At 39.3% G+C, this 15,577-nt stretch overlaps 1 protein-coding gene across 7 annotated transcripts in view; it reads left to right on the forward strand.

Annotated features, from left to right (window-relative positions):
* The window catches only part of zbtb44 (zinc finger and BTB domain containing 44), a 29,355-nt gene extending 14,232 nt beyond the window's left edge, over positions 1-15,123 (forward strand). The window contains exons 3-7 of one of the 7 annotated variants that reach the window (XM_032507397.1): positions 2,202-2,869; positions 5,356-5,470; positions 5,951-6,102; positions 7,604-7,904; positions 10,156-10,767. In XM_032507397.1, coding sequence (XP_032363288.1) covers positions 2,332-2,869; positions 5,356-5,470; positions 5,951-6,102; positions 7,604-7,904; positions 10,156-10,558 — 1,509 coding nt within the window. In that variant the 5' untranslated portion in view covers positions 2,202-2,331 and the 3' untranslated portion in view covers positions 10,559-10,767. Of the gene's footprint in view, positions 1-1,767; positions 2,870-5,355; positions 5,471-5,950; positions 6,103-7,603; positions 7,905-10,155 lie in introns of all 7 variants that reach the window. The other 6 variants (XM_032507395.1, XM_032507398.1, XM_032507400.1 and 3 more) reach the window with 6 other exon arrangements.
* The last annotated feature ends 454 nt before the right edge of the window (positions 15,124-15,577 follow it).

Below are 15,577 nucleotides of genomic sequence, written 5' to 3' on the forward strand. Positions count from 1 at the left end.
AACATAAAATTTTGGATTCCTCATAAATGGTTAGCAATTTGCACTACAATGTTTGAGCACGACTATTTATTAGATAGTATTTGGTAGTTAAATAACATACCATGATTAAAAGAATACCCGTGTGGGCTTTTGTCTTTTATTTTGACAGTTAACATTGGATGTACTTTTCATCTCTCGGATGATTTGACGTATTAGCTTCTTGACACTGTTAGCTAGTGTTTGCCAAACTGTGATTGTTGTTGCAAACATGTTTGTTCAGCATCTTTTTCACGAGACAATTATCCCCCATGCCTTGTAAACATAAAGCCTTTCTGCTTTCTGTGTGCACATTGATAATCAGCTCTCGGCAATCTGTTTCAGTCCAACGCTTGTAAACACTTGCTTACGTGATGTAAACAGAGTAAAAGTACCAGGTTGTAGGATACGCCTCCTCTGCCCTATCGCCATCATGAATATTTCTGCGATGGAGTGGAGTTGTTAGTAACTGTTTTCACTGACTCTTAGTTATGTAATCATTGATCAGTCACTTGATAGGTGTATAAAATATGTATAACTCATAACAAGTGACCCAGTGATGTCTTCAGCTTGGTTTATTTTGTTTGACCCGACGAACAAAACAAAAGTGTGTGTGTGTTCGTGTGTGCGTCACATCACATCACATGGCCTTTTAAGATTCTTTTTTAATTAGGTAAAAGACCAAGGTTCAGACACTTACAGTGGAGGAAAAGATAAAGCAAAATGTATTTTTTACCTTTTTTACAGCTAAGTTTTCCACATTTTTGTAGAACAGTGTTACATATCCTCTCTTAAAGACTTGCAGGCAGTGCAAGTATAATCTTTTTTTTTTTTTTAATCGGGTCGTCTTTGATTTGTATGTATCCTTGCTCTTAAGTAAATGTTCTCTAAATTCCTTTTTGTCAGGAAGAACTTATTGGTAACCATGTAGCTAAATAATTCTCCTACAGGAGACATTTTAGCCTTTAGAAAACCCATGGTGGAATTTAAGCTCTTTTCTCTTCATTTGTTGGTACAGGCTAGGCACTCTCCTGTTGCACCTCCACAGCCCAGGTCTATAATTCACTTTGTCTTTACAGGGCCAACATAGCCCACGAGTATTTTCCTGTGGTCTGTGTGTATGTGTGTGTAGAGTGGAGTGTGCTCTCCCTGCGAGAGCCCCTTACTTGAGCTTTTGTTTGATGGAAAATCTCATGCCTCAGAGAATCCACATGTCTCGCAGACAGCTGTTGAGCATCCTGTAGTGCACTGGCCTCCACATGGGTCTGGCTCGCATCGCTGCGCATCTGCTTTGATTGTTGTTGCATAACTTGGCATCTTGTCCTCAGTGCTCCCACCCCCTTTACCTTGCCTTTCCCAGACAGTACCTTTTAGTATGTTTCTCTACCTACGTCCACTGCCTTTCACAATGTGCTTGCCTTTTTTGGGATTGGTGTTTTGCAGTGTGGTATTTGACATTTCCTTTTGTCTTTGTACCTATTGCTTTCTAATAGAGTGGTTTAGTGGCACCTGATTCTTTAACTGCTAAGGCTAGATTTTGTTTAGTATAGGTAATCATTAGAAATATTGACAGTGCTATATACAAACCATACTGACGTAAAGTACTCAACACAAAAGAATAAGAAATTCTAACAAAATGTTGATCTAAGTGTTTTCTTTTCATACCCGAAATTCATCTTTGACTCCTAAGATCCAGATCTTATGGTTTATCTTTTGAAAACTGTGTTTTTTTCCCCCTCCATCTCTCTGCAGGACCCATTTCCTGTACCCAGTCATAAACTGACCATCATGGGGGTCAAAACCTTCACCCACAACTCAACCTCCCACAGCCAGGAGATGCTGGAGAAGCTTAACGCTTTACGCAATGAGGGTCACTTATGTGATGTCACCATTCGGGTCCAAGACAAGCTCTTCCTGGCCCACAAAGTGGTCCTGGCCTGCTGCAGTGAATTCTTCCGTTCCAAACTGGTGGGCCGGCTAGAGGAGGAGGACAAGTTTGTGTTGGACCTTCATCATGTGACCGTTAGTGGCTTCGCTCCTCTGTTGGAATATGCCTACACGTCTACCCTTTCTATTAGCACAGAAAATATAATAGATGTGCTAGCAGCTGCAAGTTACATGCAGATGTTTGCTGTTGCTAGCACATGTTCGGAGTTTATGAAGTCTAGTATTCTGTGGAGCCCGAGTAACAACAGCAACACTAACAGCATTACAGCAGATAAACCACATGAATCAGCACCAGAGAGCGCCTCATCAAACTGTGCCCTGACGCCGTTGGATGGCAGCGTGTCACCTGTTTCGTCTGACTGCAGCGTGATGGAGAGAAACGTTCCTATATGCCGTGAATCACGACGGAAACGCAAAAGCTTTGTAACAATGGCATCGCCAGAGAGTCCGCTCAAATGCACTACACAGATGGTCGCCACCTCACCGCAGATCCCCAACCCGTCCCCTTCATTCTCAGACAGCACAGCCCAGCCTGTGGAGTCCTCCCTGGCCTTCCCATGGACTTTCCCGTTCGGTATTGACCGGAGGTTCCACTCAGACAAATCAAAGCTCCCAGAGAGCCCTCGTTGCTTAGAGCAGGGCACCCCAGGGACCTCCGAGGTGATAGTCGGCCGACGGCTCAGTGACTTCCTAACGTGTGAAAGCTCCAAGGCGGCGTCGTCGCCAGTGCCGGCAGAGGAGGAAGATGTGAGGGTGAAGGTGGAGCGTCTCAGTGATGAGGAGGTCCAAGAGGCATCCTCGCAGCCCGTCAGTGCCTCCCAGAGCTCGCTGAGTGACCAGCAGACGGTTCCAGGGAGTGAGCAGGTCCAAGAGGAGCTCCTCATCAGTCCACAGTCCTCCTCTATAGGTGGGGCGATTCTCCTTACCTTAATTATCCACAGCATTTAGAATTGACCCCTGAACCTTGCCCCCAAACACATATAGCAGCATTAATGAGGCACAGCAGGTCTGTCAGTCTTTAGGGGGCATTCACACCAAAGAAAGCAATCAGACAGACACAAACTCCTGGGCAGTTCATAGCTTGTTTAGGCAGTGATGTTTTCTGTTTACTGAACAGGATTCTCACACCGCCGGTTACATGATGGGCCACGGCAGCGTGACGTGTTTTTTTGGGGGGGCTTTTCCGTCTTTTAATTTTTGACAGGACGGCTAGGTGAGAAAGGGGGGGAAGAGAGGTGGAAGACATCCAGGAAATCGTCACAGGTCAAATCCAAACCCTGGACCCTCTGCGTTGAGGCAAAACCTCTCAGTATTTATGCGCCTGCTCTACCCACTGAACCAACCCAGCCACACCCACTGCATTTTTTTGAGCATCCCCCCTGCAGCAACCCCTGTCGCACTCTAAATGCGCTACCTCCATTCAAAATGAATAAAAAGAGCTGCGTTTTTGCCAGACCGTTGGACAGCCGACGCAGACTGTCTGAACGCGGCCTTAGATTAAAGCAATGTGCGTGCTGCTGTACTAAGAGTTGTACTCTTTAAATAAAGGGTCTGTAGGGACGTGTCTTTTTTTAGCCTTTCCAAAAACATTGCCCCCAAGTAGTGAAAATAGGACAAGGGGTCATAAATCCAAAACTATTTTGTTTTTAATTAAAGAAAAATCTATACAGGTGTATACACATGGAATAACAATATAAGATGTCACACATTATATTTAAGACCCTTACAAAAGTGTAATGTGCAATTTGTTTTTATCTCAGACCATCCTAATAAAACATTTTCAATCAATTGAAAGTGCCATACAGTGTTCGTTTTGAGGGTCATTTTTTTCTTCGCAAACATAAACAGTTAACAAGCACTCAAGGCCAAATCAAGTGTTTGACTTCAAGAATGACCGTCGTTTCTCCCCTTCCATCTCATTCTCAATCTACAGAAGTTTGTGGGGTTACAGGAAAAATGCCTGTTAATGATGAACATCCACTATATCAGAGTTTGGAGTAATGATAGCCGGTTTGTCCTGCTCTGGTGAAGTTTACACTTCACCAACTCCACCTTGTTTGCATTGGACAGCGTTATGTTTGCCAAACCTTCTGGTTATCCCTCATCCTCAAATTTAATTCTCTAATTAAAGTGAAGTATACTGTTAAAAATGTGAACATTAAAGCTTCCGTATAAGATAAAAACACTGCTTGTCTTCCAAGTATGTTGTTCCATAGTAAGAATCCAAACCATCCAAGAGTTATGTTAATAATATTGAATAGCATTAATAAAATGTTCATAAATAATAGTAGGACTAACTAGTTCTACCCTGCAAAGCAAGAACAATGCCGTTGCTTTATTTCCATGTGTTTAGCATGGATCGTCGACTAGTAAGGATGCTGACTCTTTACATGGGTCATGCCGTTTTAGCCTCAGTCTTTTAGCACGACACCATGTCTGTAGCATTCAAGTGCATATGTAAGACTACAGTTTTTTTAAATTTTTTAAACCTTAAAAGAAAATCAACTGGAAACAATTTTTTTTTTTTCCCCAGCTTTTGTAGTTTTAGCATTAGCTAGCTAGCTAATGCTAGCTGACTATCTCTAGCTGATAAAGTCTGCTCAAGACAGTTGTCAATTGAGCCAAAAAATTCATGGCCACCGCCTAGAAATTTTATATATTGCTTAAAGGGGCTGGTAACTCACATATTGTCGTGTTTGTGATATTGTAGTCTCGCTTTGCCAGATCTTCCTCAACAGAGCTGCGGAGGAGGATCTGGTTGGTCCACACCGCATTTCGGGATGGGAGAAAATAAACAAATAAATCTGGTTTATTGGCATTTCTTTAAACCAATCAAAATTGTCATGTGCGGCGCTAAGTGCCGGACAGAGCCACAGTGCCGCTGTTTTGGTGGAACATGTGTACGTTCAAAATTTGTTTTAGTTGTGCAACAGAAAACTCAGATTGGACAGATCTATATCCAGGACTTTCTCTAAGTTGAACATCGTGGATATAGACTAGTAATATTGTATCCATCATTGCTATAATAGAGGCTGCGTACTGACCCAGTTAACGCTGACACTTTGTAAAACTTCCGTCAAACCTGCTTCACCCAGCCCTCAGAGCTGCTTACCCACTTAGAGGAGTTTTATTTGTATTGGTTTCTGTGGAAAGTTTTGTCTGGTGGCCCAAATGCAGTTTAAAAAGCTCTTTTTTGCCCTGCCATAATTAAAAAGAAAATGGAAACGCTCACATTTTTTCCTAAACTGTTTAACAGTGAATTGGAATCTAGCAGCATCAATCCTTAAATATGGGATTAGCCCTCAAAGACCTACAGTCCAACCTCATCCAGCATGCTCAGCTTTTCAGTAGACCGCTACAATATGAGTAACAAATGTTTCTAACTCTTTCTAGGGTCGATGGATGAGGGAGTGTCTGAAGGCTTGCCGTCAATGCAGAGCACCTCTAACACTGGAGGACACGCAGAAGATGATGAAAGGTATTGTGATTTGTTCCAACTTGCAGCAAGGCAAGTCATAAGCTGTGAAAAATATAGACATAAACCTCACAACTGGATGTCTGAGCCACACCTGTTTAGATAATTCATTTAGATGTCATGTTGAAATGCCCAAGACATTATATAGTGTAATATAAAGAAGGCTGGTTGCATATTATAGCCTCAAGCCCCAAACAAGAGTGATACATTTTATGTGAAATCTAACGTAGCGTCTAACTGGAAATCTTTGAGCGTCCAAGCAGTCTGACGCATATCGCTATCATCCCTAACAACCCGGCACATAAATTCTTTAAATGACATAATACATGGAACCTTTTCACCTCAAAACTCACAAGTTATTTTTTCATATGCAAGGACACAAGCAGAGTACTCTGGAAGTTACTTCATTGCAATGTTATAGATGTTTTTCAGTATTCAAGATATACTTTCATTGAATAATGAAGCTGTCCTCATATGAATATCACTTTGTTGTTTCCCCTCTTTGTGTTTCAGGTTAGAAGGTATTCAGTACCCATATCACCTCTATATCAGCCCCTCAGCCAGGCCTGGCACCAATGGCCCCGACAGGCCCTTCCAATGTCCAACCTGCGGAGTCAGATTCACACGCATTCAAAACCTGAAGCAGCATATGCTCATACACTCCGGTATGTGAAAAGTGGAAAATTTAAATCTTGGGAAACTTTGGAATTCAACATTATGTTTTTTTAGTTTAAGTTAGAAACAAAAGTTTGTGACACAATCTTGAATATTTAACACAGCCCAAAAACTGTCATAGACTTTTCAAAATAGTGCTGGACCATAGGCCTACGGTTGCGGAATACAATATTGCTTAAGTACTTTTTATTCCCAGTATTTCTGGGGGTTTGATTGCTCTGGTATGGACTGTGGAACCACCATTTTTCTGAGACCAAACAACAACAGTCAGGGAGAAAGGCAAGATGGATTGATAGATTAATTAACCAACAATTGAGTAAGTTTACATCACAACAAAATGTGGGGAAAGTATGTGTATGCTTTAATGCATTCCTTTAAAATGGCAGTGAAAGTTAGACTGGGTAAACCCCGCCCCCTCTGCTGGCGATTTGATTTCACCCTGCAACTTGGTCTGGAAACCTGCACATATAATTCATCTGCTTCAGTTCACAGTTTTGCGGGAACCAATCACAAACTGGCTTATCTACCTGGCAAGCTAATGGCGGGTTTAACACGCTAACGATAGAGAAGCGACTAAGCAGCTTCTTGTTTACAATCAACATAGCGGCGGCCACTAAAGCAAAGCAAATCCGCCGATGCCGCTGTCGCTTCTACGTCACCCTGGTCTGATTGGTTGAGCTTGGCTTGGTCTAGTGATAGCCAGACTAAGTGGAGTACCATTGAAATAGTACATATCATTCATAATAAAAGGAGTCAAAGTTACTGAGCAGTTTGTTTTACCAAAGACAATAGAACATTGTAGCATATTTACTCTGCTGTATAAAAAAATATGGTGAGAGTTCATATCTTTAATGTAAACAAAGCAAAGCATGCCACAACATTTCTAAATATGTGTTTGGTCTTTGAACATTTAGTGTGTAAAAAGGCTTAAGGTGAATCATTTTAAATCCCTCAGTGAATCTATTTTGGTGAGTAGTTTGTGGAAGAAACAATTTCTAGGAGCTACAATTTAAAGTTAAAAATTTGACCAGATCACATATTTAGCTATTTAGCTAAATGACCATCTACATGTTTTGTTCCTTTTCTTAGCATATGGGAAATTACTAATTGATTTATTAAGAGACTCTTTAGACTTGGAGCTTAACAAATATCAGTTTGTTTACATTTCAGAACTGGATTGAAACTGTCCTGGAATCCATCAAAGTCTACATAGAGAGTTGTTATTATCAGAAAAGCAGATGCCAATTGATATCTAAATAAAAGGATAAATGATAGTGGGTTGCCGTTCTTTCCTACAACTTGTTAACAGATTAGTGATGAATGAGGCTATTTGTTCTGGGCATTCTGGGGAAAAAAAGTGATTTGGAAAACAGTTGGGGCTAAATTTGTGGTAAGATGTAGTCATTAACCCCCTCCTTTAACTTACCTCACCCAACCCACGTGATGCTAATGTACAAATCAGCTGAACTTTGTTTATTTATTCCCTCCCAGGCATTAAGCCTTTCCAGTGTGACCGCTGTGGGAAAAAGTTCACACGGGCCTACTCCCTAAAGATGCATCGGCTGAAGCACGAAGGTAAACGCTGTTTCCGGTGCCAGATTTGTAGCGCCACATTCACGTCCTTCGGTGAATATAAGCACCACATGAGGGTCTCCCGACACATAATCCGCAAGCCGCGGATTTATGAGTGCAAAACGTGCGGGGCCATGTTCACCAACTCTGGCAATTTAATTGTACACCTGAGGAGTCTGAACCATGAGGCATCCGAACTAGCAAACTACTTCCAGAGCAGGTGAGGAGTCCGGGGGTGCTGATCCCATCATTTACTCAGATCTCACCTGGATCAAAAATTGACTTTAGTTTAGATTCTAATACCTGAGGTTCATTTGATCGTTTTTTTCCTTTTTTGAGTTTGGTTGTGTAGAATTGTTTTTGAGATGATAACAATTGATTTGAATGCTCAGATCAAGTGTACCTGAAGTATTTGACTGAGAGAGACAGTGGCAGCTATTTAAAACATGCTCAAACATTGGACCTAACAATAGCTGCAAAACAAAACATTTTGTTTCTATTCAAATGGATTTTCCCAAACCAAATAGAGTGGGGTGTTTGTTTTTATCAACAGCTCAGTCCACAAAGCCTTGTGAAAATCAGAACACAGTGTCTCTATAAAGTGGACGAGTGTTTTTATTTCCCAGACTTTTCCACTTCTTAATCAACTCAAGCCCTCACAGGTCGGCAGGACTCAAACGGGCCATTGACTCCTCAAGAGTTTTATAGTAGAAGGTCTACGCCTATGATCATAACAGTGTGGAAAATTCTCTGGCAATCCTGTCAGACTCTTAACTCCCATCCACAGTCTTCACATAAAAAGACATGTTAACTACGTTGTATTTTTTGTTCAGTTTGGGAGATTCATCTGTTGTCTGTGCTAGATATGACACTTACACCCAACCTTAACTATTTATTTTGGATACTAAGCTCTAATTTCTATTTTGCTTGATAATAGTGGCACATGATGTTAAGCTCCAGGAGTGGGTACTCTGATAAATCTAGTTTACAACCATGGTCACACTTTGCACTCGCACATTTTAAAGAGTCTCTGTCATAGGAATTTAAATGGAATTGTGTAGGGTATAGTCACATGGGGACCAAGCTAGAGTGGGAATGCATTAGAGTGTAGATCAAAATTCATCAAAGAGTTGATGACTTTAATGGTTTTATATCCATATAAATTTTTCTAATTGGGCAATATGTAAAGTATTTGTATAGGCATATCCTCGGGTGCACAAAATATTATGGCAACACATTAAGAAATTATCCACCCTATATCTAATTACACTTAAGCCATCACAAAAAGTTGGTGCCTTAGTTAATTCAGTTGATTGACTAACTGTACCCACAAGTATGCATTAAATGCAAATAATATATACAGAAAGGTAGAAAAAAACATGCATCCAATTATTATTTCAATTAAAATTTGAGGTCTGAACAAAAAATAACTTTGATTTTGAACTTGTTTTTTTGGCTCTAAAGAAATGAAGTAAAGATGAGCCTCCACTTTTATTATTTCTTCTTTAGCACCAAAGGCAATAGTCTTAGTTTTGTCTTTTAGTTAGTTCTGGTTTATCCAGCCATTTATTTGGTCAATGCATTGATGCAGCAAGTCTATTGGAGCAAAGTCATTCGGTGAAAGTTTTACATAAAGCGGAGTATCATCCACATAATTATGAGCGATTGTAATTGTTTTTTTATAACTCTGTCCAAAGAGAGCCTTTTTAGAGGTTAAAAAGTAGAAGTCCAAGAATGGAGCTTTGAGGAACTCCACATCACGCTAGATCACTCAGATCAATAGCTGCCCATGTTAACAAAATATCCCTTGTCTAGTGTATAGGACTTGAACCAATTTAGGACTCTGCTTGACAGCCAGCCCAGTCTTTTTATTCTTTTTTTAGTCTGTCTAGCAGTAGTGTGTAATCAACTGTGTCCAACACTAATAACTTTAATAAGAGCAGTTTCATTGCAGCGATGGGGTCAAAATCCAGACTGGAAGTTATCTAGAAAACCTTTTGAAGCTAAAAAGCTGCTGTGTTGGTTGCTTTTTCCCCCCCATTATTTTGCTTAAAAATTGTCTTTTTTAGAAGAGGCCTAATTATGCAGTTTTCAGTACCTTAGGGAAGATGCCAGATTGAAGCAAACTGTTAACTATTTTCAGTAAATCTGCTGACAAGCGGTCAAAAACAGTTTTAAAGTTTGTTGGCAGAGCATCAAGGCAGCAGATTGATGGCTTGAGATGTTGCACTTTAACCTGTGGCTGGTTAAACTGCTGTCAGACTTGATGTTAACAACCATTATTTACTGGTGGAGGCAGTTATTCCTGAAAAGACATTGAACATGCATGTATCTTTTTGAAAAATGAGCTAATATAACATCTTTTAAATTGTTCACATGTACAGTTTAAATAAAAAAAAAAAAAAAAAATAATTGTGTCAAGATAGGAAATGTAAGGTATTGAACTCCTCTGATTCTCTTTGTCTCCGCAGTGATTTCCTCGTGCCCGACTACCTGAGCCAGGTACAGGAAGAGGAGGAGGCGCTGGGAGTCCAGTATGAGCTAGAGGAGTCCGAACATCACCCCGTCTACCCGGGCAGCACCTCCACCACCACTGCAGCATCGTCCTCCTCCTCAGTCCAGATGCCCGTCATCTCCCAGGTCTCCTCCTCTACCCAGAATTGCGAGAATTCCTCCGGCTTCCTTTCACCCGAACCCCTGGACCCCCTGGAAGCCCCAGCCTCCCTCAAGATGGACGCCGATGAGACGGCCGCCATGACGGAGGACACCAAGTTGGACAACAGTGTAGACGGCAGTTCCCCAGAGGTGTTTGAAGAAGAGCAGCAGCAGCAGCATGCCCAGGGCAAGGAGCTGGCTTCCATTACCATAGAGTGATTCAAGCCTTCTGCTTTCCCACCATGTCTTATTTTGCAGTCATGTCATATGGGAATATCTGTTGAAATGCCTTTGCCGCTAAAAGGGATAACTTGGACATGTGCACATGTTGAAACCTCATCATGTGAAGCGATCAAGACGCCATTATTGAGGTTTTCTTAAGACGTCCACAAGCAACACAGATGCACTTATTTGAGTTCACGTTTTACGACAAGCCAAATCAAGCAAAGTAAGTTATCATTTTCTTTGTTTAAATGATTTTCCCCAAACTTGACTGAAGCAATTTTCTTGTTGGTGACATGAGATTTCATAAAATCTGAGTTAAGTCTATCTCCAAACCTGAGTTTCAAAGTAGTAGTATTTAGCGATGCACCGGTCCCATTATGTGATTGGGCCGACACTGACTCAAATAGCCTAATCAGGTATCGTGACAATGGGGCCGATCTATTCAAATGAAATATACATTATATACTGGAATTTGTATTCCTGTTTAAGTTTTAAATAATTTATTGCTGCATATAAAAAGGTTTACACTTATATTGTAAGTCCTGTTAATTTTGAAGTTTTTCTTACCAAGTTGCTGGTGCACAATTTATTATTTTAATAATATAATTATTATAATTATAAATAATATATAATTTATTTTAATAATACGTCACAATTCAGTAATTGTATATCAATGTATTTATGTATTAGATTTTGATATACAAAGTTAGGAAAGAAATGTTAAAGTTGAGTCTGATATTGCCTTACATGTAAAACAGGGGTCTCAAACTCAATTTACTTGGGGGCCGCTGCAAGTAGAGTCTGGGTTTGGCTGGGCCGCATCAAGTATTAAAAAAAAAACCTCTATTTCCTCAAAAAAAAAGGCGCGGAACTGCCGGTGCTTTAAACCCCTAGATCTGATATGGTTGGTGCATTTCACAACAACAGACATCACATTGTCAAACCTCAGGCATTTGCCGCAAAGGGTACTTAGCTAGCTTTACAACCGTTACGCTGCTGTCAGGAGACTACTACGGTAGCCCATAAGTGACATGCACAATGACAAAAAGTTTCAGTTTCAGTTTTCACGCGCGGGCCGCACTAACACTTTACTTTGATGTCAAGTAGGGGGCCACAAAATATCATCCCGCGGGCCGCAATTGGCCCCCGGGCCGCGAGTTTGAGACCCATGATGTAAAAGAATGATCCCAGTCTCTTCCACACACGGAGGCATACAGCTTATTAATTTAACAATGGTGTCGGAATCAGGACTGAAAAGTTGGACCGGTGCATCCCTAGTATTTTTCAAATGAAGCAAGTGAACAGGAATTTTTTTTTTTTTTTTTGAGTCGTTTTTAGGAAGGTTTCTTTTTCCCATATGACGTGAGTGCAGCTCCAGCTATAGTCATTTCTATCTAGGCAGTTTGAGGTCTGTTAAATCCAAGCCTTGCCCTACTTTTGGAAAGTGCCTGAGAGTTCCCATTTGAGCAAAGCAACGCGTAAAGGAAAAAGAGGTCTTGACTTTGCCAACAGTGACAAATCAAGTCTTTGCAAACTGAGCTAAAAAAAAACCCATTGTATTTCATTTATAGTGATAATGCTAGTTTGTATGGGCAGAGACTGTGTTATTCCTTCAGTGCCGTTGCTATAGGCAAACTGTTTAATGTCAATATTATCTATATTGCAATAGCTTGTACTGTAGTTTTACTATTTGAATGCTGTGTATGTTGAGTGTTGTGAAATATGATATGTCAGGTGTGTGTGTATGTGCATTTCTTTTTTTTATCTATATAAACAAAGTACATTTCATTTTTAAATGTTTTAAAACTTGAAATTATATTGACTGAGTATTCCCTCAAGACATTTGTGCAGTGTGTGTGTATATATTTTTTTTTCTGACACATTACACTTTTTTTTTTTTTTAACACTGTTGTAAAATCTAATCTTGCATCTCCAAAAAACTAAATGCTAATAGTTTAGTAAGACTTGGATCAGCACTGATGCATCTTTTGTTTCAAAATAAACCAAATAAATCACTGAATAAGACAAAACTTCATGTAAAACACACATTTTTTTAATTTGGAGTTACAAGATTTTCTCACAACTGCCGTGTTCCATTCCCAATTGGACTCCTACAATATGATAATGTAGCATTTCATCTGAGTTGAAATTAGGCCTGCTTGTGAAATTGCATTTTTGTTTCAAAATATTTTTGTGCTCAGAATATTGATATCTCACATGTCTTTTAATTTTTGGTTATCCTGATTTACAAACAGGTACACTGCTAATATTCAAGGATATTGCATGACTGTTGAAGTGATGTTTCACTTAGGTACGACACGATTGTCTTTTCTTTTTTTAAGTTATATCCTTGTTTGACTTTGTGAGGGATAAACCAAGAATATTATGTTGTGTGTGTTTGGATTTTTTTCCTTTACCTAAGTTATCACAAAGGGAAAAACTACATTGTGAAAAATTCCCTGACTAAAATTTAAAAAAAATCCCTACGTCTGCAGCCGGGGAAGCAGGAAGTGATGATGCAAACAGATTATGATTGCTATCTGTGATGGCCCATTTACAGTCAGAACAGATTACCAGGTTATTTGGTGGCATGTGATCGTATTGCTTTAAAAGCAATAAGAGCATAATAGCTAATAGGTGAATGTGAATACTGTGAGTTAAATCATTGTAAATGATAAATATATTGCAAGAGCTTGTCCTTAAACTGCACAGTTTGGCAGTAGACGTTACTAATTTCATTAACTTTAATGCTGTTGTTGGGTCAAACTTCCAATTCTTGGTATCTGTATTGTGCCAACATGGTTGTAATTGTCTACTTGTGCCTGTATTTTGAGAAGATAATGATGCCCATGGTAATAATCCATGAGTTGAATGCTACTGACTGTGTACGTTGTTTATTGTTTATTTTCTGTCGCCCCCTGAAAGTAATGCAAACAGCCGACATTAAGGATTATCACAGCAGGATGTTAGACCTCATATATACAGGGTTGATTGTAAATGTAAAGATGAATATTGCTGTGATGAGGACATCAGTATTACCCTGTCCTTATCATTGAAATTCACTGAGAGCTGTCTTAATAAGAGCATGCGTCTCCCTGCGCCATCCGATCAGTCACTTTTTCAAAGTTGTGCCATTTGCCCTTTTTATCTGGGTACAAATCGTGCTTTTTCCTACAGGACCAAATGTTCTCTATCTCATTGGGGATTTGCCATGGCAATCAGTAAATGCACATAATAAAAGAGAGATAATCATTCGAAATGGTCCATGCTATTTAGCAAAAGGGTCCTGCTGTTTTGCCCTTTACACTGTATGATGTTGTGCATTTGAGAGGCTAGCCTTAGTAAATGGACCTATTAACTCTAGTTGCACAATATCAACATTAGAAAAATCTTTTCTATTCTCCATTTGTATGTCATGCTTTTCATCTGTTGTGTTTGGTGTGTATTCAAACAACTTTTATAATGAAATGCTGCTGTTTGTTGAAACGCAAAAGTGCCCAAAATATTTTTGTGAACCAATAGTGTGCAATAAATAGACAGGTGTGGTTTTAAAAGATTTCATTTTGTCTTTGGAATGGTGAATTATATATATATATATATATAAATAAAAAAGAATGTATAATTTAGTTTAATTAAAATGTGACTGAAGGTGAATCAAATGGGCAAGGACCCCATTTGATCTGTGAAACAAGGAACAAAGCTTTGATAGCAAACAAATGGTTCTATTCAGCTCCTTTCTGTTTGTTTCTAATGTTGCATGTTCATATCGTTCTGTGAAGTGGAGAGCATGTCTTCAGTTGGCGATGCATTCTGTCAAGGCCTTATTTGTCGATGACTTTTCATCCAGCTTTGATCTGTTGTTCCGCATGCCCTCTTGTTTTCTGTACGTTATCCCTTTTAAGTGCAATGTTTTAAAATATGATTATATACAGGACATGCCTTCTCAATGTACACTTGATGTTGTATATGTTTTCCAGTCCTTATGGTTTATTTAAAAGTATGAAAATATAAGAAAAAAAACATGGTAGCTCTTCATAATGACATATATTTTTGGTGACTTTTGTATTATGGTTGCTGTTTCATGGCATCTTTGGATATTCTTGTTAAATGTGAATAGAACAGCTTAGTTTGGTAGTATGGGGGGGGCCTTGGTAGTCTTCAGTTTGACTGTCTGCAGCGTGTGTATATATAAATATATAGTATATACACTCATACTATGTTGCATATTCTTTATACTGTAGGCTTCTTGATTACAACCTGCTTTGAGACAGATGTTGTATTTTGTGTCTTTGATACTGTATTTAAACTGTAGTTTGGAGAAACTGTACAAAAACATCCCAGATAGTAATGCAACGTGCACATTGTATAGGGAGAAATGACGTTTGTGGTGTTGTGGAGTGTTTTAACTGGATCATATTCCACAGTTGGCTGTTAAAAACTGACAAGACCACTCTGTATTTTAGACTTCATGGTTGTTTTGAATCTTTGCAAGTGTTCTGGCTTTGCAGTCCTGTTATTAAAAAGAGTCGTTTTTGTAAAAGTATAAAATGTAAATAAATAAATAAAAACCTATGTTCGAATAAGTCTATAACTTGTCTGAAGTTGTTTGTTTTAGCACACATTCTTTTTTGACAATACGGGACTTTACAAACACTCTGCATCATCACAAAACAAAGGCTGTGTTTTTAACTGTCCACAATAAGCAAACTGCAATTAAATTATTTAACAAGCCTCTACTTAGCCAAGTAACTTAGTACTTTATTTAAAAGAGCTGCTGGGCCCCTTTAACAGTCACTAATAGGACATTCTCTTAACACCTTTTCTATGCAGGTATACTGAGAGCCATATTTGGCAACTTTATTTAAGACAGTAATGGTGTAATTGAAAGTCTTAAAATTCAATTCTGACATGGGGGACATCCTCAAGACAGGGCCTCATCATGTTGGTTCATACTTTGCTTTTTCAAATTACTCATCTTCAGTGCAAAAATGCTTTCTAACGCTGACATAGAGC

Source organism: Etheostoma spectabile, chromosome 3, assembly GCF_008692095.1.
Source record: "Etheostoma spectabile isolate EspeVRDwgs_2016 chromosome 3, UIUC_Espe_1.0, whole genome shotgun sequence".
NCBI lineage: Eukaryota > Metazoa > Chordata > Actinopteri > Perciformes > Percidae > Etheostoma > Etheostoma spectabile.